Here is a 25138-nt window from a genome sequence, read left to right on the forward strand (position 1 = left end):
CACTTAGCATTATTTTTTTTTAAGATTTTATTTATTTATTTTGACAGAGAGAGAGAGACAGCGAGAGAGGGAACACAAGCGGGGGAGTGGGAGAGGGAGAAGCAGGCTTCCCGTGGAGCGGGGAGCTTGATACGGGGCTCGATCCCAGGACCCTGGGATCATGACCTGAGCCAAAGGCAGACGTTTAACGACTGAGCCACCGAGGCGCCCCTTCACTTAGCATTATACTCTCTAGATCAATCCATGTTGTTTGCAAGGGGAAGGATTTCATTCTTTTTATGGCTGAATAATATTCCACTGTGTGTGTGTGTGTGTGTGTGTGTATAATTGTATATATATACACACCTATGCCGCCTCTTCTTTATCCATTTATCTATCAATGCAAACTTGAGCTGCTTCCATAATTTGGTTATTATAGATAATGCTGCAATAAACATAGGGGTACATATATCCCTTTGAATTAGTGTTTTTGTATTATTTAGGTAAATACTCAATAGTGACATTGCTGGATCATACGATTATTCTATTTTTAATTTTTTGAGGAGCCTCCATACTGATTCCACAGTGGCTGCACCAGTTTGCATTCCCACCAACAGTGCACGAGGGTTCCTTTTTCTCCACATCTTTGCCAACACCTGTTGTTTCTTGTGTTTTTTATTTTAGCCACTCTGACAGGGATGAGGTGATATCTCAGTGTGGTTTTGATTTGCATTTCCCTGATGATGGGTGATGTTGAGCGTCTTTTCATGTGTCTTCCTTGAAGAAATGCCTGTTCATATCTTCTGCCCATTTTTAATGGGATTATTTGTTTTTTGGGTGTTGAGCTATATCAGTTCTTTATATATTTTGGATACTAACCCTTTATTGGATATATCATTTGCAAATATCTTCTCCCATTCAGTGCCTTTTAGTTTTGTTGTATGTTTCCTGTGCTGTGCAGAAGCTTTTTATTTTGATGTAGTCCCAATAGTTTATTTTTGCTTTTATCTTCCTTGCCTCAGGAGACATACCTGGAAGTCGACATAGTCGATGTCAGATAAATTGCTGCCTGTGTTCCCTACTAAGATTTTTATGGTTTTAGGTCTCACATTTAGATCTTTAATCCATTGTGAGTTTATTTTTATGCTGTAAGAAAGTGGTCCAGTTCCATCGTTTTGCCATGTGGCTGTCCCATTTTCCCAACACCATTTGTTGAAGAGACTGCCTTTTTCCCATAGTATATTCTTGCCTCCTTTGTTGAAGAGTAATTGAGCGTATAATCGTGGGTTTCTTTCTGGGCTTTATATTCTGTTCTATTGATTTATGCATCTTATCTACAAAACATGAATCCTATCTGATAAAAATATTGTGAGGACTATGTTAGTTTGTAAGGAAAAGCACATGAAGTGTACTGTATCAGTTACCTATTGTTGCCTAAATTAGCAGCTTAAAACAATATACATTTATTATCTCACAGTTTCAGTAGGTCAGAGATCCAAGCAGAGCTTAACTAGAGTCTCTCATTCATGAAATCAAAGTACTTCACAAAGTACTGCACAGTTTGATTAGTTGAGAAGCAAACCTCACAGAATAGCTTCATGTCAGCCAAGGCCACAAACACCATGTATGACACATTCAAACTGACAGATTTTGACATGTTCAAAATACAACATTAGTGCATATTGGGGATCCCTGGTGCCAGAAAGAAGGGTGACAGGGGGGCAAAGCTAGTCCTTAGTAGTTTCACCCTCGTCAATTTTAACTGAAGCACTCTCTTGAGCTTTGGCCAACATACAACATTTGATCTCCATGCCAATGGCTTTGACCAGGGGTGGAACACTGTGTTACCCACCTGTCTGTGCTTATCCAGGATGTTCACAAGGGTTGATGTCTCATCTGAAGGCTCAACTGAGGAAGGATCCACTTTGCAGGTTCATGCAGGGATGGTTGGCAGGATCCCACATCTTTGGGGAATGTTGGACTAAGAGCCTCATTTCCTAGATGGCTGTTCCTTGCCTGAGTATTTCAGGTATGACACTGGGCTTCATTAAAGCCAGCAAGGGAGAAAGTCTGCCCTTAAGGTGGAAGTCAGAATCTTTTGTAATCTAGTCATAGAAATCATATCCCCTCGATGTTAAGGTATTCTATTGTTTAGAATTAAGTTGCTGAAAGTTAAGAGATTATTTAATGCTATGAATCCCAGGGGACAGAGATCATTTAAGGGTCATCTTAGACGCTACCTACCACAGGTACCTGGTACAGAATAAGTATGTGCTAGCTTTTGTCGTTTATGGCACTTATAGTCCAATGAGGGGTTGTTGAACTGTGAAGGGGAAGGGGAAATAGACAGCATCCTGGGAGCAAGTACGATGACCTTAAGGCAGGAGAGAGATGTGGTATATTTGAGGCACTTGAAGAGGGCTGGTTTTGCTAGAGTATGAAGATACCATAGAGGAAATCAGGGATCAGGTGGCTGAAAGACTCTGTAAGCCAGAAAAGGATTTGGGACTCTATCCTGAGGAAATGGAAAGCTATTGAACTTTCTGCAGGGAAGTTACATGATGAAATTTGAAAATATCACTCTGGCTACATTGCGTGAAAGATGGATTGGAGAGAAGCAAGAGTGGACATAGGAAGGCCATTTCGGGGGATTTCACAATGGTCCAGGTGAGAGGTAGTAATAGCTGGGACCAGAATGGTAGCAGGAGGTAAAATATTACAGATATATAATAACAGGACATGGTGAATAATGAGATGAGGAGACAGAGGTGCAGGGTGGAGAGGATGAGGCAAATGATGATACCAAGTCCACCCTTTAAGGAACTAGATGAGTAATGGCTTATATACTACCAAAGGGAATATTGTAGAAAGAGCATACTTTGAGGGAAAAGATGACTTGAGTCTTGGCACTAATGAATTTTAAGGACCCTGTAGAATATCTAGGATGTATGAGCTCATCTGCCAAATGCAGCTTTGAGAAGTGAAGAGAGTCTAGGACGGCTCTCAAGTCCTTTAACCTGCAAGAGTTGCATAAAAGATCTTTTTCTAGAAAAGGAGAATGAGAAGAAATGACCAGAGCAACTGGAGAAAAGTGAAAACCAATAGGAAAAGAGAATTTGTAGTCAAAGTGATTGGTCAACTGTGTGAAGTAATTCAGAAAGGGCAGGCACAGGCAAATGTCCAAAAAAACGAGGTGACTCAGGGTTATTTATGACTTTGGCACAAGCACTTCCGTCAAAGGGCAAACAGGGGAGCTTAGTTGGATTGATTTGAGGAGAAAATGGGAAGCAACATGATAGAGGCTACAGATATAAATATGCACAATACATCTGAAAAGTTTGCCTTTGAAGAAGTGGAGAGAAATATGGCCTCATCTGGAGGAGAAGATGGACTAAATTAAAAGCTTTGTTTTGTTGCATTTGTTTTAAATAGAAGAGTTTGCGTGCCATTAAACAGAGGTAGAAATCGGCTAGCAGAGACAGGGTTGGGGGGGCTTAGAGGAGAGTAAGATGAACTGATACAGCAAGGTTCCTGAACAGGTGGTTATATCAGTAACCCAGAGTACCAGTGCAGGGGCTGGGTTTAGAAGGAGGGCTGTTCCATTTTAACAAGGCAAAGAAATAAAGGTTTTAGACTTCTTCCTGGTGGATTTGTAGATTTGGTATTAGAACATTGAATGTGTTCTGATAGAATGGCTTTTATTGCCTTTTTAAGAAATCCTTTCCCTTCAGGTGTTAGGTAGCCAAAGCATTCTAAATCCTTGCTACTCCAAGTGTGGTCTGTAGACCAGCAATATCAGCACTACCGCTGAGCTTGTTAGAAAAACAGAATCTCAGGCCCCACCCCAGACCTACCTTATCAAAATTGATTTTTAACAAGGTTCCCAGGTAATTTCTGTTTACTTCTTGAAGGGCCTTTCCATAATCATATAATCATTATCATAAATACTGATCTAAAGCTGATTTTTATCATACTACTAAGAAGAGAGTTGAATGCCTTGGTCCTTGACTGGAATCAAGGAGGCAGAAACATGAAGGATCACTTGGGAGTGGTCCTCTGTTAGCTTTGTGTAAACCATACAATAAAGAACTTCTTTAACTTCTGACACATTTGAAGCTGGAGATCTATGGGTGAAAACAAAGAATTTTTTTAAAAAAATCAAAATAGTTTTCCCTGCTAAAAAGCTGAATGGAATTTAAGCCTAAGTAGTAACTAAGGTGCTAACCAGCGAGCTGAGAGGTGTGGGAGGACTAGAAGCCAATACATATGGAATCATAGAGTCTTAGAGTTGGAAAGATATCAGGGATGAGCCAATGCAAGTGCCCAGCCAGAACGAGAGTCCCTACATCACCCAGTCGTGTGGCTTCTTTTATCTCCCCTCTTCCACTCATAAGGAACTGGCTCCTTTTTCATCATTAGGACCCATTTTCATCATTAGAAGCCAGTTGCTATCAGAGTTTTCTTTCCTTATTTTTAATATTTCCCTGGAATTTCCACCCATCGGGCCCAATTTCGGCCATGATAGGCTATAAGAATGTTCACTGAATCCCCTTGTTGCACAACAACCCCCAATATACTTGCCACAGGAGTTTCATCCATCCTAAGTCCTCTCTTGGTATTTTCTTCAGATAGTCCCAATATTCACAGCTTCTGAAGTTCTCTTCATGCCAACCACCTCCTTCAGGATGCGGAACAACTTCCCAGTGTGCCAATGGGCAAAGCGATGCCTAACACATCATCCGACTAATGAAGAATAATTACAACATTAATTTCCCATGATCTATTTTTCCATTATTGCAGTCTAATATCACTTTTAACTCTTAGCAGCCATTTCACACCCTTGGCATCTATTAAAAACTTGTGGCCAGTTGTAATCCTTTGATTTTTTTGTTTGTTTTCAAATGGAGTGTTGCCAAAGTAGATATTTCTACACCTGCGTGTGTGCTAGAGTGTGTGTTAGCCTCAGATCTCTCTGTGGATCACTGGAGAGTCAAGGACTGGTCGCAAACCTGAGTCTGTGAGACTATACCATGACCCTAATCATGTTGATGCCGCATGTGAGATATCAAAGAAAGCACCTTGTCCTCCTAAACACGTGCTCCTCTTCTAAAGAACAGCCTATTTATAAACTCGATCTTTTCAGAGGACCTGAGGTGACCAGGCGATTTACCTTTCTAGAAACTCATTTTTTATTCACAAACTTCCCTTCTTCTTACCAAGTATGTACCCTGAAATCCCTGCTTCCAACAATTCAATTCCCACCTAATTAATTTTCTTTTCCTCCCACCCAGGGTGACTGACTCTTGACTTTTTTTTTTTTTTTTTAAACAACTGAGCAGGCCAAGAAACCCAACCCCACTCCACCAACCAGAGCCCCGCCTCTGCCCCAGGAGGCCTGGAGTTGAAGGCCAAAGAGGGAGAGGGGACTGCAGCGCCCACTCTGTGGCAGGCCGGCTGGAGGAGCGTGGGCTCTGCTGCCTCATCCAGTTGGGACCGCCCAGGGTCGCTCCAGAAATTGCTGCTGCTGGGACTCATCAGGTGGCTGCTGGTGGCTCCCCACCACATTTTCCTTCTCCCTCTCCCTCTCTCTCCACAGATTGCTTCCCAAGAGGAGCCTGCTGCTGAAAACTCATCATCACACGTCCAGACGCCACACAGGAAGGTAAGGAGCTGGGGCCACAATCTCCAATCCCTGTCTTCTAGAATTGAGGGTGCGTATGGGTGTGTGGGTGGGAGAGGGTGGAGGTGTCCGCAAGCTCGTGGTGGTGGAGCTATGTCGCTGACAGGCAGTCTACAGCCAGGCCACGTTGCTCATGTTCTGGATCTGAAATTGGGAGCCAGCACACATTCTCTCGAAATGTAAGGAACGCCAGAGATCAGGAGAATGTCGTAGTAATAGAAATTCATGAGAGGGATGCCTTTAGAAAGTAAAATTAACTTGTCATGTCCATTAATAAGTTTCCATCTCTAAAGCCTAATGCATGTTTTTCTTCCTTCATTTTATAGAGAAAGGAGGGACAAAGTAAAATTCGCAGGTTTTGTTCACAAAGTTTGGAATTCCATCTTCATTTTTATAGGAACCATGTAAACATTTAGTACGTGATAATGTTTAGATGAAATACAATCAGTTTCAACTCAACTGGTAGCACAAAAATCAGAGAACGCCTCGAATTCCCAGAAATGTTCCTATTGGCAAAATAGAAACTCCCCCTATAAAAAGAACACGTTTTACTTAACCACAAAATGAGTTTTTGTTCTCGATGTGCACCCATGGCTATCCTGACCTCTGTTTTACGTTAGAAGTGAAACGGTGAAGTGGGAAACCCCCCTTAAGTTGGACTTAACTTAAAATGGCAAGCAGCAGAAGCTGGAGTGTTTCTATTCCCGGAGTCAGTGCTGATGAGCTGGGACAGATGCAGCGACTGGAATGTGACAGGACAGGGGGAAGGCGCAGCTGATTTGCCCCTTTGGCAAGGACATATTCTGGGATCCCAGCTCATTCTGCCCTGAGAATGATAGTGACACTTGAGCACACATGGCTTTTCAGCTTGCCCTGTGGAGAGGCTCTCCCAGGAGGCAAGGGGAGAAGGCGGCAGAAAAGAGAATGTCCTTAAATATAAAGTGGCAATTCTTTTCTATAATCAGTTGTAGGAGATTTTCATCTGAGAGCTGTGTCAGGCCAAGAGGAGCTTCCCTCTAGGGTAATTCTTTCACAGGGACTTGCCTGATCCTCAAAAAGAGTAGAATTACGTCACCATTTCTTGTCTGCACCGTCTTCAGCCCAGTGGTTCTGGGTCTATTTTGGGTCAAGGGTCTTTTTCAGAACCTCGTGTAAACTCTAGGCCCACTCCACAGAAGAAGACACATAAACACACATGCATAACATGTTTCATAATATTCTAGAAATTTCCATGGAATTCATGGACTCACTTAAAACCCAAGCAGGGTAGCTAGATAAAATACGGAACACCCAGACTACATTTGAATTTCAGATAAACCACAAACCAATTTTTTGTATAAGTATGTCCCAAAATACTGCAGGAGATATACTTATTCTAAAATATGACTCATGGTTGATCTGAAATTCCAATTTAACTGGACATCTTGTATTTTTATTGGCTAACTCTGGCAACCCAGACCCCGCTGCATGCCTCCCAGGTGAAGAATCCTGTCCCAGTTGGTGTATCTGTATCTGATAGAGTTGATCCTAGGATTCTGAAAAACCATATTGAGGGGAGAAAAGATTCAGGACCAGACTTTGACAATTCTGGCAACAAAAGCCAGCTGTTTATTCTTAACACTGTGTCAAGTTTTAGAACTGAAAGGTACACATATCCTCATCTGACAGATGTTTAAACTGAATTTCCAATTCATTGATGTTTTGCCATAGGTCTATTAGATGGTTAAAGCAAAAAGAACACTAAAACCCAATTTCCAGTTCTGTGACAACCAAAGAGACATGCATCTGAAAAATTGCATTTCCAACCACCCCCCCCAACACATAAACATACAAAAGACTAGGAAGAGAAAGAGCTATTTTCCTGAAATTTCAACAAAACCCAAACCAAAAATTTTAGCACTGGATCCTTGTGTCCTGTATCCAGTCTTGGTGAATGGAATTACAGTTAACTTTGTGCATAGTTTCTGTATACTTTATAGATAAAAGCCAGACATAAGCCTCTAGCTAAGTTGAACCATATGGAATTAATATTTGTTTTTAAACAAAAATTGATAATTTCATATTCAACCCAACACTTAAAAGGAAGTGCTTGTGCTCTGATCAACAAATTCATGCAGGATCTCCTTGAACCTATTTCTATTTTTGGCTTATCCAAAAGTTTTCTATCTTTACTACCCATAACAGGATTAAGAAATCCACAGGTTCTGTTCATCCTCAGATTTGTTTTACATTCGAAAAGGCAATTCTTTTATTTCAGTGTTTGGAGTTACAAAGAACCATTTCATGTTATCTATATCCAAATTTTTATTTGACAACCTCAGGTCTGTGTCACTCAGTCTCTGTCTTCTCATGCTGGAAAGAGCTAACTTTTTAACCTGCCACAGATTTTAACCTACCCTGGCTTTAAGGGAGGTGATTATGGGGATCAGGACTCAATCTGGGTTTGAGTCTTTGCTCCACTATGCATTGCACGCTTGTGTGACCTTGGATATGTTTTTAAACTCTCTCTGAATCTTAATCTCTTCATTTGTAAAATGAACATAATATAACCATCTTTTCAGATTTCAGTGATGCTTAAATTAAAAAAAATAAATAAATAAAGTCATGTAAAGTACTTAACCCAGGGCTCAGCACACACAGTAATAATTAATTAATAAATTAATATAATTTTTATAATATAATATAATATAATCTCAATTAATAAATTAATATAATTATTATTTTAATTAGAAATGGAGGTAACAGTTTACAATTAATACATAATATAGATTCATGCTCGGTGATTTATATTTAGGAATAATTATTAATGTACTTAAATTTGGCAAATACAAAAGACGATGAAAAATGCGATGGCTCACATGACTGCCCAGCTGTTTATTGGATGCCGAATGTATGATGACACTATTGTAATAGAAATGACACGAGAGCCAAGATCTGTGGTAGACAATGGGAGGAGAGTGTGGAGGTGCATCTCTGTGACCCTTCTATCTAGTTGCTAATGGGCAGCTCTTCCAGGAACCCAAGAGGCTGCTCTGGGTAATCCTGGATGGAGCAGAGAGGGAAGGAGGCTGTGGTGTCTGTGGTCAGAGAAAGAGAATTCTCTGGGTTTTCTGCACAGAATGAAGGGATAGTTTGGAAGCATAGGGAGCCTGCTATAACCCTCTGCACCCTGTGCAAAGTCTTTTCTTTCACCCAAAAAGGAAAGGGATGGGAAAGGATTTGCAGTGCCTCCAAATAGCTGCTCATCCCATTACACCACCTCCTCGGCCATAGCTGGTCCTCTCTCCAGCGAGTCTTACTATGGTAGGAGCTGTGTGAAAAGTGCAAGTTGTAGCTGTCTCAGGGAGTGTGTATAGTTCTTCCTTTCTTTGATCCCCCGGTGGGAGGGCTCCCCCGCCCTGCAGCTCACTGGAGCTGGATGGGGAGGGAGAATCAAGCCTGTTGTGCTTTAAGAAAAACAGAGAAACAGTCTTGAAACTCTTCCGGCCATGGGCACCTCAGCAAGGCTGTGTGCTCCTCACCACGCAGACCATGACCCCAGTCAAAGCCCTGCCCAGGGAATGGTATCCATGGCGATTGCCCTGCTACCAAGCCTGGAGAATCCCTGAGCAGCTGGCCACAAGGCACTCACTCAGTTTAAAAAAAGAAAAAGAAAAAAGCTTTTTTTTTTTTTTTTTTTTTTTTTAAAGATTTTATTTATTTATTTGAGAGAGAGAGAATGAGAGACAGAGAGCACGAGAGGGAAGAGGGCAGAGGGAGAAGCAGACTCCCTGCTGAGCAGGGAGCCTGATGTGGGACTCGATCCCAGGACTCCAGGATCATGACCTGAGCCGAAGGCAGTCGCTTAACCAACTGAGCCACCCAGGCGCCCAAGAAAAAAGCTTTAAAAAAATAATAACTAAAACCCTCATCCAACTCTGAATTAATATATAATTGAATCAATAAGAATGGGATGCTTTCAAAATTTATTACTTAATGTCTAGGTTATACCCTAGATTTGTCCAGCCTCAGAGGGGTGACTGATCCTCAGGCTTCTCTGAGGGGTCTGTGGTGTCCTGATTGGAGGAACAGGGCACAGACTAAGAACACCTGGGCAGGTGGATATACAGTCTCACCTCCAAGGTGCACACCTAGGAAAAGGATGTAGTGACAGCTCTAGTAAAGAAAGATTGAATTTGCGAGCATCTCTGGGAAAATATGGCCACTAGGAAGTGGAATGTAGGCTCTGATTTCAGTGGTCTCTTAAATGGTCTCCTGTTTCTCTCCCTCCTCCTCCCCTAGAGCCAAAGAAGCCAGTTACCTCTACAAACTGATTTTGAGGGCTCTAAAATCCCTCTCTTATTTTAAAAATGTATATATTAAAATATTATTTAAAGTGTTAGTAGGAGCACCTGGCTGGCTTAGTAGGTAGAGCATGTGACTCTTGATCTCAGGGTTGTGGGTTCAAGCCCCACATTGAGCGTAAAAATTACTGTAAAATACAATCTTCAAAAAAATTAATTAATAATATTAAAATCAAATTAATTGAATTAATTGATATTATTTAAAATAGCATTTAAAGAATAAAATGATATATCCATAACAAACAGCTAACCCTTGAACAACACGGGGGTTCGGGGCACCAACCTCCTACATAATCAAAAATCTGCATATAACTTTTGACTCCCCAAAAACTGAACTACTGCCATACACAATTTACTGGGGAGACAAACTCTTTATGCAGAGATGATTAGGGTCCCACAGCATGTTAAGAGAATACTTGCAACACTTGAGCTCACTGCAATAGCAACAGGAGGTGGCTACAAAATTCTTATTTAGTATAGTATGGACTACAGTTACTTTTATGCAGTTATGACTTCATACTGTATCTTTACATTTGTTCACATTTCTCTCAACTATAAATGGCGCCATGCATGGTCTGTAAGTGTTTGTATGCCTAATTTTGATAAAATCTAACTTTTTATAATAGATTTGTGTATATCTTATGGTAGTAAATGATAAAATAGACTAGTATCTATGTACATTTTATGCATTCATGACAGACCAAACTTTTTCTTAATTTTTCAGTATTTCTAGACTACATAGTTCATCTGTGTTTTCAAATTATTGCAAATCTCCCCAAAAATCTCCAATAGACTTATTGTGGACCCACGCAGTTCAAACTTCTGGAGTCAACTGTATATATATATATATATATATATATATATATATATATATATATATAAGGAAATAAAAAGTGGCAACAGGAAATAAGAGAAGGAAGGCCTGGAAGAACTACTGATTTCACTAGGGCCTCAGATTGTCTTCTCCCTTCCTGGAGATTTCTTAATCCTTCTTGATCATAAAGGAATTTACTGAGTTCAAACCCTCCCCAGCATCCAACATCCTTTATGTATTGGCCTAATAGGCCCGCCCACTGTCTCCCTCATGACTCAGCTATCTGAGTCTGCGCATACCGTGCTGAGTCATGGCTCCCTGCTTCAGCATGAGGCATTTCCTCTACTTCTAATGACCTTCTCCCTCCAATACCCACTCCTCTTAAAAATCCTTTGTTTGGTACCAGGACCAGCAAGACTCCTATTATCTGCAAACCTTCCCATCCTAACACCACTTCATCAAAATGATCAGAGAACATAAACTCTGTATGACTTCAGTGCTTTTAAATTTATGGAGACATGTTTTGTGGTCCAGCATAGGGTCTATCTTGGTGAGTGTACCATGTACACTTGAGGAGAATTTTTATTCTGCATTTGTTGGGTGTGATGTTCTAGAAATATCAATTAAGTCAGGGTGATTAATAATGTTGTTCAGATAATCTATACCTTTATTGATGTTTTTTGTCTGAGAGACCGTTACTAACATTTTCAAATATAATTGAGGAATTGCCTATTTCTCCCTTTAATTCAGTCACATTGTTTTGCTTCACATAACTTTGAAGGTCTGTTATTTGCACATACACATTTATATTTGTTATATCCCATGATGATTTGAACTTCTAATCATTATGAAATTCCCTCTTCATCACTGGTAATTGTTTTTTTCTTGAAGTGTATTTCACCTGGATATTAACATATCCACTCCAGTCTTCTCACGTCTACTATTTCCATGGTAAATCTTTTTGTACGCACTTATTTTTTACCTATCTGTGTCTTTATATTTATAGTGAATCTCTTGTAGACAGCATATATTTGGGTCTTGCCTTTCTTATCCATTCTGAAAACCTGTGTCTTTTAATTACAATGTTTAATACAATAAGTAATACAATTGGATTTAGGTGTACCATTAAATTATTTGGAGGGTTTTTTTTTTTTTTTTTGTCTCCTCTAATTTTTGTCCCTCTGTTCCAACTTTGCTGCCCTCTTTTGAATTCCATTTAAATTTACCTATTGGTTTTTCAGCTATACTTTGCATTCTTTAAGTGGTTGTTTTAGGGCTCTACTGTCCTTTACCAGTCATCAGTCAGATGTGGCTATTGAACACCTGAAGTGTAGCTGGTCCAAAATGAGCTGTGCTCATTTAATATAAATACACTTTGTGTTGTGAAGACTTAGGATTAAAAAAATGTAAAATATCACATTAATAATTTTATACCAATTACATATAGACATTATAATATTCTGTAGATATTAGGTTGAATAAACTATATTACTAAAATTAATTTCACCTGTTTCTTTTTAACATTTTAATGTCATACTACTGGAAATTTTTTAATTGCATATGTGACTCATGTTATATTTCTATTGGCCAGCACTAATCTAGAGATTACAATATGCAAAGTTAAACTCTCACAGCTACAAAAGTTAGTATTTACCACTTTACATAAAATATAGAAACCTTGTAATTGTATAGATTCACTTACCATCACCCCATCCTTTATGCTGTAATTGTCATATGTGCTACATCTAGAAATGTTAGAAACCCCACAAGACAATGTTATCAGTTTTGCTTTGAAGAGTTATATGCATTTTAAAGAAGTTCAGAGGGGAAAAAAAGTCTTTTATATGCATCCAGATATTTATTATTTCTGATGCTCTTCATTCCTTCCTGAAGCTTTAAGTTTCCATTGAGTTTTCCCTTTTGGGATCTCTCTTTTCCAAAATTCCCAGCTCACTTTCCAGAGGATGTGGTTGCCACAAACTCTATCCTCTGCTTCTTCAATGCAGCGATACTTCCTGTTGGAGTCGTAGCTGCCCTGTAAAGTACCAATTGCAGTCTGCTCTTAGGTGAAAAACCACCAAAAAGCCCCCAAAAAAACAAAAAACAAAACCCACCAAAAAACACCCCAAAATCTTGCAAGCGCAGGGGGACTCATCCTATGCTATTTCTTTTTTCCAACTCTTGACTCCTCTACAAAATCATCTTGCTTTTTATACTCCCTATAGACCCTTGGTAGTTTCCCCCTACCTCTCCCCCTACCCCCTCTAATCCATGCCCACCCCCTCACTCCCTAGAGCTCCTTCCTAAACTTAAGTGGTCTTTCAGAGGCTGGGGTCTTCCCAACAATACTATATGATATTCCTAAAGGCAGAGTGAGCTAGTCAGCAATTTATCAAACTTAATTAAGGATACCTGAGGATACCTCAATTAAGTCTGATATAGGAGAGTAACAATGTAGAAAAAGAAGATTTGAAACTGGAAATCATATATTAGTGCTCCTACAGTTCACCTTTGGATTCTTTTGGAATTCCCTGCTGGTCCTTTGTCTCCTTAGCCCCATCATATTGCTGTGTTGTCGAGGCCAGGTTCTCTCTTTTCTCCCGAAACCTCAGAATTACACCCTGTCCCAAGGACAAGAATGATTCGGTACAGTATACCAGTTGTTAAAATAGAGAGATCCTTCTGTACAGAGTTGGTAAATGGGCAAATAAACAGCCAAGTAGTTGCTGCCCTGACCTCCCCCTGAATCCCTCCCACCCCTCCATCCTTCTCTGAGAAGCCCCTGGGCCCCACTATTATCCAGCAACTGAAGACTTACACAGAGTCCTCCAGGGAATCCTCTGGAACCCAGCTCCAGAACTGTGGCCTATGAAGCCATACTGTTTAGTAGGTGCCCCGTTTTGTCAGTTGTTGAATATTTAAATACCACCCTGTGTGCTGCCAATGAAAACAGGAGTTGCCGCTTATCCACAGGGGAGACATTCCAAGCCCCCCGGGTGATGCCTAAAACTGCAAACAGCACTGAAGCTTAGATATACTATGTTTTTTCCTATACACATATACCTGTGATAAAGTTTATTTTATAAATTAGACACAGTAAGAGATTAACAACAGTAACTAATAATAAAATAGAACAATTATAACAACATACTGTAATCAAAGGTGAACGTGGTCTCTCTCTCAAAATATCTTATTGTACTGTACTTACCCTTCTTGTGGGGATGTGAGATGATAAAATGCCTGCATGATAAGATGAAGTGAGGGAAATGATGTAGGCATTGTGACCATTGACCTTCTGATGATATGTCAGGAGGATCATTGCTTCCTGACCACAGTTGACCATGGGTAACTGAAACTGAAGAAAGCAAAACCACAGATAAAAAGGGGACTACTGTAATCATTTAATGATAGATAAACAGAATATTTACCATTTCAGTCTAGAACATCCATGTTACCCCTCAAGTTCAGAATTTCCTTCAAAATAATGAGTGGTTATGAGCCCTACATCTACATGACTAGAAACTTCTCCAAAGGGGTTCTTCTAGGAAAATAGACAAGACTTTTCCCAAAGACACATTGGTGCTTCTACTCCAGATGGTAGAATCTGATGCTTAAAAAAAAATACTCTGCTGTGCTTGCTAGTTACTTGTTACCATTTTGTACTTATCACGTCTTGTCTGTCTCCCATAACTTACATATTGTATGGCTCCAGCATTTCCAGCACAGTGCTGCCTACACAGCAGGAGGTGTCTGATAACTGCTCGCTGAACAACATTTTTTAAAATTTTCCCCAGAAAAATCCATCATGGGGACACTTACCACCTAAGTCAAATGCATTTGAAGACTAAACTGATGGTGGGTTGAAAATCTATTTCATAAGGTAAGGTTGCATCTGGCATTGCTTGCAAGAAAGAATGAGGAAGGACAAATGTGCTGCAGTCTGTAAACCAAATATAAATATGAATATGACAATTTGAGCTTAATGAGGAAGACAAAAGCCCTGGCAAAGAGATAGATCTCTGTTTCCTACCTACTTGCTATGCTTCTTCCATGTGGAAAGGAATAAGGACAAACACAATAGAAAGGTTATGAAATTTTTAAACATACATTCCAGTAATTAAATTGAAGGGCCTTTCAAGGGAGATCAAAGCCAAGTTTTACCCTTCAGGATGAACTCAACAGTGTGACTTAAAAGAGACACATACATACACACACCCTTCAATAAACTATGAAACACCTAATACCTAAATGTCCATCAGTAGGAAAAGAATAGCATAAGTTCTATATATCTTTAGTATGGGATACTATGCAACTATTAGAGAGAATAGTGTAAATTTATGTGTCCTGATATGGAAGGAGGTACATTGTTACTGCTAGGTGAAAAAAGCAAACTGCTGAATAATAAAGCATAAACATGCTTTGATGTAAGTTCTCATAGAGTGGTATGCTGAAGCTGACTTGTACTGGCTCATGAGAACCAATTGTTACACCTTCAGGAATTTGACAAGCTGGTTGTTAAGCAGTAGATAGCTTAAAATCAGCTACAATAAGTGTATTTGCCCAAAGAAATCCACACCTTACAAATAAGGGCTCCCTCCCTCTTAGAGAGCTGATTTATCAGCACACCACTGCTCAAAAATGTGCCGATACAAGTTTGTATAAGCATATCAAATTATCTGGAATAATATATACCAAACTGTGAATTGTTGAATTTATACATACTGATTTTATAATCTTAAAAATGAAAAAAAAAACAAAACAAAACAAGAGTAATCTCACAAAAAAGTGAATGCTACCATGCTGTAAGTAAAATCCATTGAAAAAGTCCAAGTATTACATTTTCTGATGACTATGCTCAATATTTTGAAAAATTCTAAAACAATTTAATCAATGATATTTTAAAGGCTATGCATGTATTTGCTAAACTTAATATATTTCAAGTCTGTTTAATACTAAAGCTGCTCAGAGCTACCTTAAAGGTTCAGACCACTTCATACAGGTTTAAAAACTGGTTCAAATATTGGGGTGCCTGGGTGGCTCAGTTGGTTAAGCATCCAACTCTTGGTTTTGGCTCAGGTCATGATCTCAGGGTCATGAGATTGAGCCTATGTTGGGCTCCACGCTGGGCATGGAGTCTGCTTAAGATTCTCTCTCTTCCCCTCCCTCTGCCCCTCCTCTGCTCACTCACACTCTCTCGCTCTCAAAACAAACAAATAAATAAAAAACTGGTTCAAATATTTATAACATTGATAGTGAAAAATGGTTATTATCCATATAAATATATCTTTATGAGGATATATCTCTATGAGCACATTCCTAGATTTAGATTTAATGTCAAAGCAAAGACTGTATCAGTTATACTCCCATCAATAGTGTATGGAGAGTACCACAGCAATATCTGATATTGTGAATATTAAAAAATATTTTAACCATCTGATATGCAGAATGTGTCCACAAAAAAATAAAAAAGATCTCTGTATTTCAGTTGACAGTTCCCTGATTATAATTAGTTTAGCTTTAAAAGAAGTATTTATCAACTATTTCTATTTTATTTTCTGTGAACAACCTAGTTACCTAGTCACAGTCTTTGATAATTTTTAATTGGATTACCTTTTCCTTATTAATTAATTATTGGAGCTCTGTAAACATGTCAATTAACCTTTTATCTGTCAAGAATGTTACAAACATCTTTATCAATTGCTTGTCTTTTAAATAGTTGATGTTGTTTTATAGAAGTTTTGGGGGGTTTTTTTGTTTTCTTGTCTTTTTGTTTTTTTGTATTCAGATACTTCAGTCTTTTCCCCTATGGCTTCTGGATTTTGGGTTATGCTTAAGAGGGCCTTTCCTACCCTAAAATTAAGACAAACAAACAAAAAACCTACTTTGTTCTAGTTCTTTTGTGTGTGTGTGTGTGTATGTGTGTGTGTGAGTGTGATTTAGAGATTTCATCCATCTGGAAGTTATTTTAGTGACTATGTAGAGTAGAAATCAGTTGAACAAGTGTATTGCTACAAGTCCGTACCTATTGACTTTTAAATTCCACAGTTATTCTGATATATATACATTTTACATGGATTCCTGAATTTTAGTATTTTTTTTGAGGAAAACTTCAGAGTTATAATTCACTTTTTCAGGAGAGTAAACTAAGCCCTTCAAATGATGTTTAACTACTATTCTAGAATTGCTGTACAGCTAGATCAGAGAGTATTTGGTCACTTCCTCTGCATAAAATGACTTAGCAGTATAGCTATTGAGAGGTCTCATTTGATAATATAAGTCTTTCTAGAATTGTCTTCAGTGCTTGATGCATCAATAAAATGTGCATTTAGTTTAATGTAAGTCTTTACATCCACTTTGAGGTTTAATCTACATTATGTCATTTAAAAACTATTGTGAAAAAGAACAGTTTCTCAATGTAGCATTTCAAAGTCCAAAGCACCATTAAAATAAAATGTAATGTATGGTGATTAGCATAACATAATAAAAAAAAAAAGTAAAAAAAATAAAACCATGCTTTTTTTTTTTTTAGCAAGTTCTTGCCTGTGACAGTGTGTTTGCCAACATGGCCCCCAAAAAGAAGACTGTCAGGAAGAGCAAAGGAGATATCAATGAGATGACCATAATCGTAGAAGATAGCCCCCTAAACAAACTAAATACTTTGAATGGGCTCCTAGAGGGAGGCAATGGCCTTAGCTGTATTTCTTCTGAATTAACAGATGCTTCTTATGGCCCCAACCTCTTGGAAGGCTTAAGTAAAATGAGGCAGGAGAACTTCCTTTGCGACCTAGTCATTGGCACCAAAACAAAGTCCTTTGACGTTCACAAGTCAGTGATGGCTTCGTGCAGTGAATACTTTTACAACATCCTAAAAAAAGACCCATCTACCCAAAGGGTGGATCTCAATGATATCTCACCGCTGGGCCTGGCTACTGTCATCGCATACGCCTACACCGGAAAGCTGACGCTCTCTTTGTATACAATAGGAAGCATTATTTCTGCTGCTGTCTATCTTCAGATCCATACCCTTGTAAAGATGTGCAGTGATTTTCTGATCCGAGAGATGAGTGTTGAGAATTGCATGTACATTGCTAACATTGCTGAAACATACTCCCTGAAAAATGCAAAAGCAGCAGCCCAAAAATTTATCCGGGATAACTTCCTTGAATTTGCAGAATCAGATCAGTTTCTGAAACTTACATTTGAGCAAATTAATGAACTTCTTATAGATGATGACTTACAGTTGCCTTCTGAAATAGTAGCATTCCAGATTGCAATGAAATGGTTAGAATTTGACCAAAAGAGAGTGAAATACGCTGCAGATCTTCTGAGCAATATCCGCTTTGGTACCATCTCAGCACAAGACCTGGTCAATTATGTTCAGTCTGTACCAAGAATGATGCAAGATGCTGATTGTCACAAACTTCTTGTAGATGCTATGAATTACCACTTACTTCCATATCATCAAAACACATTGCAGTCTAGGCGCACGAGAATCCGCGGGGGCTGTCGAGTCCTTGTCACTGTTGGGGGACGTCCAGGCCTTACTGAGAAGTCCCTTAGTAGAGACATCCTGTACAGAGACCCTGAAAATGGATGGAGCAAGCTGACAGAAATGCCAGCCAAGAGTTTTAATCAGTGTGTGGCTGTGATGGACGGATTTCTTTATGTGGCCGGTGGTGAAGACCAGAATGATGCAAGAAATCAAGCCAAGCATGCAGTCAGCAATTTTTGCAGGTATTTGATCTTTTATTAGGAACTGAAATGGTTCAATATTATGAGGAAATTGCTCTGACATAGAAGTAAATGAGTCCCGCCTGTTAGCTTAGTTCATTGGCTCAGGAAATCAATAATAATAATAATGCCACATTACATATATACAACAGTCCACATTACATGAAGTATATGCTTATATAAAATGCACTCTATATTTCTGAATAAGCCTATGATATGAGCCAGGAAGATGTGGTTATTCTGATTTTACATGTGAGAAATCTGATACCTAGACAAGTTGTACCACAAGTGAGTGGTACACATTCTCTCATTTATAGTAAGGTGCCCTTCACAGTACACTGTTTTTCTGAAAAGAAACTGGATACAGATTTAGTTTTTAACACTAAGTGGTAAGAAAGGTCAAAATAATACAAAATTTCTTTTAAGTGACTGTTACTAATGACTGTCAGATTCATAATTGGCAAATACAATGAGATCATTAAAAATGTGGCAGGTAATTAGTTCTAAATATTTTTTGAAGACTGAATACTATAAAAAATGTCAATATCTTTGATGCATGTAGAAACAGTAAAGGTATAATATATCCTTTAGAAAATGGAATTCAAATGCCATGTTGTTTTTGTATATTTATAATAAAAAACACTCTCATATATATGAAATGTCAGGAAGTCATGCTTATATCATGGTAGAAATACAAAGTCGAACATAACTAATGAGCAAGATCTGAAAATTTATAAAGTATATCATGAAAATATTCTTTATTATTTCATTATATGTCTGTGTGTCATTTAAATGAATCCAAACAATTAACTGATTTTTGCCCTTTAATTTATAAGTATAGTTAAGTTTTGATTTGGAAGTTAAATGGGAGAAAAATGAACATCAAACTAATGCAGGGAGGTCTGTGTTTACAATACTTTGGAACTATGTGAACAGTTAAAACAGTTTTTCTATGACTGCTTATTTTCCTCCTGCTGATAACTCTGTTAAGTATTCAAGTAACTGTTTTTGCAGTATTGATGTCAGTGGTTATGGTATAATAACTGTAATATAGAACACTGAAAATATATATCTCTAAGCTAAAAAATCTTACCTACTAATAAGTGCTAGAAAATAGAGAAATATCAAGTTAAGCCTCTGGTGATGCTTTTGGACACGAGTTCCATTGATCTCATTCTAAACAGAAGACTTGGTTGAGTGACTTAGCTTTACTGTTGCAGTGATCAGGTCAGGTGTATCCATGAGAACATGTTTGCGAGACATGGAGAAATCCAATTAGCCAACTCCTATCTTAATTAAGCAGTAAGAACGAGCCAGGAATGGCTGGTGTCTGAAGATGTGTGGAACTGACTTAAATGTGGCAGTGTTCCCTTTCTGATTGCCACGAATACCCAGCTTCCACCGCCTCCCCACGAGCGCATCTCATAAGCCCTCCCCGATGATGGACAGTGTGGAGTATAGAAGAAGAGGGACTGACAGTTTGGTCTCTGTGGGGACTTCTCCAAGAGGCCCGATAAAGGCAGTGGTTTTATAAACGGGACTAGGGGGAGTCACAATGCCCGTCTTGTCTTTATCAAGTGTCACACTTACTCACTGGCTGAGAAACAAACACCAGCCTCCAGGTGCGGAGCTGCGCTCTGTGCGTAGCGTAGCCTCCTTGCATGAAGAGGGTCACAATTTCCACACTATGGTTTGTGGAGTCACGTGGGTTCCCTGGCTGCCGCCAACAAGGCTGTCACACTTGCTCTGCCATTTTCAGATACGATCCCCGCTTCAACACCTGGATACACCTGGCCAACATGAACCAGAAGCGCACGCACTTCAGCCTGAGCGTGTTCAACGGGCTCCTTTACGCCGTGGGCGGCCGCAATACCGAGGGCAGCCTGGCCTCGCTCGAGTGCTACGTGCCCTCCACCAATCAGTGGCAGCCCAAGACGCCCCTGGAGGTGGCGCGCTGCTGCCACGCCAGCGCGGTCACCGACGGCCGCGTGCTGGTGACCGGCGGGTACATCGGCAGCGCGTACTCGCGCTCCGTGTGCGCGTACGACCCGACCGGCGACTCGTGGCAGGAGCTGCCGGGCCTGAGCACGCCCCGAGGCTGGCACTGCGCGGTCACGCTGGGCGACAGGGTGTACGTGATGGGGGGCAGCCAGCTGGGGCCGCGCGGGGAGCGCGTGGACGTGCTGACGGTGGAGTGCTACAGCCCGGCCACCGGCCAGTGGAGCTACGCGGCGCCGCTGCTGGTGGGCGTGAGCACGGCGGGCGCCTCGGCGCTGCACGGCCGCGCCTACCTGCTGGGGGGCTGGAACGAGGGCGAGAAGAAGTACAAGAAGTGCATCCAGTGCTTCAGCCCGGAGCTCAACGAGTGGACCGAGGACGACGAGTTGCCCGAGGCCACCGTGGGCGTGTCCTGCTGCACCCTCTCGATGCCCAACAGCGTGACCCGGGAATCCCGAGCCAGCTCGGTGTCCTCGGTGCCAGTCAGTATCTGAACCCAGGTAGATGCGGGACGCAGGAAGGGCGAATAGGCGTTCGTGGGTTACCTTTCGGTTAGCGAAAAGGAAAATATATAACATTTACTACAGTGATTGTATCTCACACTATATCGAGGCGTATGTCTTGGTAGTTTTAAATTCCTGGTATGGCGGGCGTAATCTACCTCTGTGTCTTTTATTTTATTTATTTTCTTTTTTTTTTTTTAAGCCGAATACAGGGGCCTGGCCAACAAAGAAAAGAAAGCATTTATTTCAGCGGCCACTGGGTGGCAGACAGAACTCGTTGTAGGCACTCTTCCACCGGGGCATGTTCCCTTCATGGATAGCGGTTACACCCACATTTGAGATTTTTCTTCTACCCTTTAGTACACATGAAGCTTATGTGAGTAAGCAATTTCATGCCCGAAAATTTATCTTCTTCTCTCATCTTTTTCTTTAGGAAGTTAAAAGTATTTATTTATAGCTTTTATTTTAAAATGGAAGTCCATCTATATCCGTAAAGACTTAATTCTACATTTAAATGCAGTTTCTTTTTCCATACATGACAGAGTAAAGAATATTGAAAGGCGTCCCATGATAGTCATAAAGCTTAAAACAAAGTTTGACTGGAAAGTAACAGGGATTCCGCCCTGGGACTGTCACACTGATCCCTCTGGTTTAGCCCTTATTCTCTTCCTCTGTGCCTCAGTCCCCAGGGTATTTGCTATGGAAAAATACTGCTCTCAAAGAAGGAACTACTAGTCATTTAGCTTATGGTGTAAACTTAGGTCATTTTGTTGTTTCTCCTAGAAGTATCTGCGCTTTAACCTTTGTCCCCTATTAAAGGAATTGTGAGTATCATGGGAGCCTTACTCTGATCCTAAAAACTACACCAAGATGCAACCTTGACCCTAATATAAGCCCCAAGAAGAACACCAAATAAGACTATGGCCATAAGGACCATTAACTTAAAGCTTATATAGCCCAAAGGTTATGCAACTGATACCGATAATTTGATTTCCCCCATTTTTTATATGGATGAGAATGAAGAGAACATTTGGAATTCTTGGGTTTGGCAATAACAGGATAAACGGCTTCTCCTGTTAGTAAATGTCACTGTTTCCAATTTCATAGCAATCCTCCTGATTTCTTAATTAAAACTCTAACACATTCATTTCACATGGAAATATCAATGCCCATTCTGTTCTATATGTTTTAACGTCATCTGCTCCAAATTAGCTTTGCAAATGAAAGTGTATCCACCTGATATCATTTTTCTTATGTATTTGCCAAGTTTTGGAGCAAGGGAATGATTGTAGTAAATGATACATATTTTCCTTTCTTATAATTTATCACTTTATTCTTTGGTGGTTTATTTGTTTTGGAGACGTGGCCTATCAATTATGGGTTATGTGCAATTGGGTTTTGAAAAATAAAACTATTTAAATGGTTAACTATGAGATATGTGGAAATCTAACTGGGTTTTCATTAATCCCATTTCTCCTACCTTGTGTAGATAGGTTATTGCTAGAGTTACAATATTTATATTTAAAATATCTTATTTGAACTGTGAAAAGTGGTTCATATAGTACACTTTGTGGAACAATTTTGTATCATTGCCCCTCATGAAAAGTTCAATCTCTGCGTATTTAATGGTACCACTTGGTAAAGCGTACAACACTGTAAGCTGAGAACAAGGCATTATTAATGTAAAAACACTGGGCTGTTTCCTCCCCCACACACAGAACATTCGGAGCTTCTCCAAGTAGGGAGCAGATCTAACGGCACCTACTCCCTTGACTCCTTCTCTGCCCACACTGGAAAATTAAGCTGTCTGAGAAAGTAGTTCATGGAGCAAGTTAAATCATCGAGCCCCTTGAGCTATCACTGTACGAACTATAGATAACTTTTGTCCTTGCAGCATCATTGGTAAAATAAACTTTTCATGTTTAATAAATTATTTTGGCCACAACTGACAAAACCTATGTGAGGGTGACTATGACATCTTTTAGTTTGGTATAAATGTATATTCTTGTACAATTGAGCAGCCTGTAGTATGTTATAAATTTTGAGAGAGAAAAAAGGTGATTTATTATGGATCACAGGTCATAAGTGGGCAAATAGGCATAATCCCTGATGTACACTAGTAGATGTGTCTCCCACTGAGATCCTAGGGGTTTTGTGAAGTGGAGGGCCTAAGGCTTGGAATGAAATAGGAATCAATCAGTTGTAATATTTTATCTTGGAGGAATGAGGAGAGATTGAAACTAGAGGATTTTTCAGCCTTCAGAGCTTGGTAAGAGGTTGTACACAGACTTGGCAGTGGCTTTCTAGACATAAGACTGAAGACATGTTAGAGCTGAATAAATCATTTGAAATGACCATGTAACGTATTTTCGACATGGTTTATCTGAAGACTCTGAAAACACACCCGTCTGGGCTTATCAGGTTCCTGGGTGCATTGCTGTTCTATCTTCTGTTTCAACAGTTAGGTCAATAAATAAAGACCGTATGAATTTCGAATACTGGAATTTCTGGCATAGCAAATTGGTAGGGAGCATGGAACATAAGGATGGGTGAAGGTGTTATATCCTGGAACATCCCTCCCTGACAACTGAAAGACATGGAGGTCTATAGAATCAAAATAATGTGTTGGAGCCATTGCTCCTAGAAAATGTGACAGTTTGTCCATGTTTCCCAGCTGGAAAATGACTTCATTTTTAATGTGTTTTAAGCTTACATTCAGTTACACTCCCAGCCTCAGGATCCAACCCTGGACCTCCTTTTATTTTTCTTAAAAAAAAAAAAAAAAAGACGTATTATTTTTGTAATCGCAAAGTCCTGCGATTAAATAAAAGCATCAGTTCAGTCCATCAGAGCAGTAGCAGGTTACCCAGCAGCTGAAATGATAAGCTCTCTTTTTCTGAATGGGCCAGAGACCTGATGTGCAAGTCTCGAGGAAGCAAGACTTTAATGTAGTCTGTCTGCTTTTAGTTAGACTCTTGGTTCTCCGCTGTTGTCCCTGACACACTAGTTGCTTTCAGTGGCATTGGATGAGTTTTATGTTTACTTCCTCTGGAGTAAGACTGGCTTAGGATAGAAAGTCAGTGATGGTACAGATTAACATTAATTCTAATCAATGGAAGCGGGGTGTTACGAGTGAAGAGGTGTAATTGGGGAAAGAAGGAAGTGAGAAAGTACTGAATGGTTCTGATTTAAGGCAGAGTAGCAATTATAATAAGTGTATTTTACAAACATGCATGTACCTAGAGGCTTCCCTGGAAATACGTAAGTGTTAAAAGGTCAATTTTTTGCCGGTTATCTTGGCCAAATATCTTCAGAAATCGATGCAAGATACTAGATAAAAGAAACTAGAATCACTTCGTTTAATTTTTTCCCTGAGTTACAAAGAAACACGTTTATGTAATCTTCTTTGAAGGACTCTTCTGCATTCTTTTCTGAATGAATGTTCTCTGAATGAGCTATGTCCTCATCCGAGCCACTGATGAATACGTTCTCTAGCACAAGGCAGCATTACAAGGAATTATTTTTCAGTATGTCTCTTCATAGCAGTAAAAACTACAGCACAATTACCTAAACACTCCTCCTTGGTAATTATAAGAATTAAAGAATCTAAAACATTAAAGATTTACCCTGCAGCACATTCAGAGGGTAAAGACCATCAAAATTACCCTCCCAGAGAATTTGAGATAAAATACTTGTCTTGGACACTCCTTAAAAAACAAAAGCAAAAACAAAAACAAAAACAAAAACTTTGCGTTTATTCAGCAAATTCTGGCAAAACAAATTCTTTGCTTAAAACATTCTGGTATTATATAAGGAACAACAAACTAAAATGTATGTGGTATCTCTATCCTCATCACTATCAATAAAGCTGTATTCAGTAAGAACTTAGTCAATGATCAAATGTGGGTAGTTTTGAAGTGTCCTTTGTGTGAGGATTGGGGTGTTTGGTTTTTTCCTCTAGTTAGTTTTCATGATGATTCACCTCAACAAAACACAACAACAACAAAAGAAATGACAAATAATTGAAGAGCTGTTCCAATAGCTTGCAGACTAGTAAAAGAAAAATGTATAAAAACATCAATAATGACTT

At 39.6% G+C, this 25138-nt stretch overlaps 1 protein-coding gene and 1 long non-coding RNA gene across 3 annotated transcripts in view; one reads left to right on the plus strand and one right to left on the minus strand.

Annotated features, from left to right (window-relative positions):
* KLHL31 (kelch like family member 31) overlaps positions 1-24936 on the plus strand; it is a 126689-nt gene extending 101753 nt beyond the window's left edge. The window contains exons 3-6 of the mRNA XM_078055228.1: positions 5576-5641; positions 17346-18550; positions 20307-21045; positions 21251-24936. Of these exons, the coding sequence (XP_077911354.1) occupies positions 5576-5641; positions 17346-18550; positions 20307-21039 (2004 nt within the window). The 3' untranslated portion in view covers positions 21040-21045; positions 21251-24936. The remainder of the gene's footprint in view (positions 1-5575; positions 5642-17345; positions 18551-20306; positions 21046-21250) is intronic.
* On the minus strand, positions 12346-20448 carry LOC118520357 (uncharacterized). Of its 2 annotated transcripts, none has more exons than XR_013441233.1 (4): positions 20138-20448; positions 14025-14171; positions 13635-13753; positions 12346-12851 (listed from the first exon to the last, which is right to left on the minus strand). It is a non-coding gene; the product is annotated as an uncharacterized LOC118520357 (long non-coding RNA). The 2 variants fall into 2 exon arrangements; XR_013441231.1 differs by lacking the exon at positions 12346-12851 and adding an exon at positions 13344-13437.
* Positions 24937-25138: the final 202 nt, after the last annotated feature.

The sequence above is a fragment of the Halichoerus grypus genome, chromosome 9 (genome assembly GCF_964656455.1).
Source record: "Halichoerus grypus chromosome 9, mHalGry1.hap1.1, whole genome shotgun sequence".
Classification (NCBI taxonomy): Eukaryota; Metazoa; Chordata; class Mammalia; order Carnivora; family Phocidae; genus Halichoerus; species Halichoerus grypus.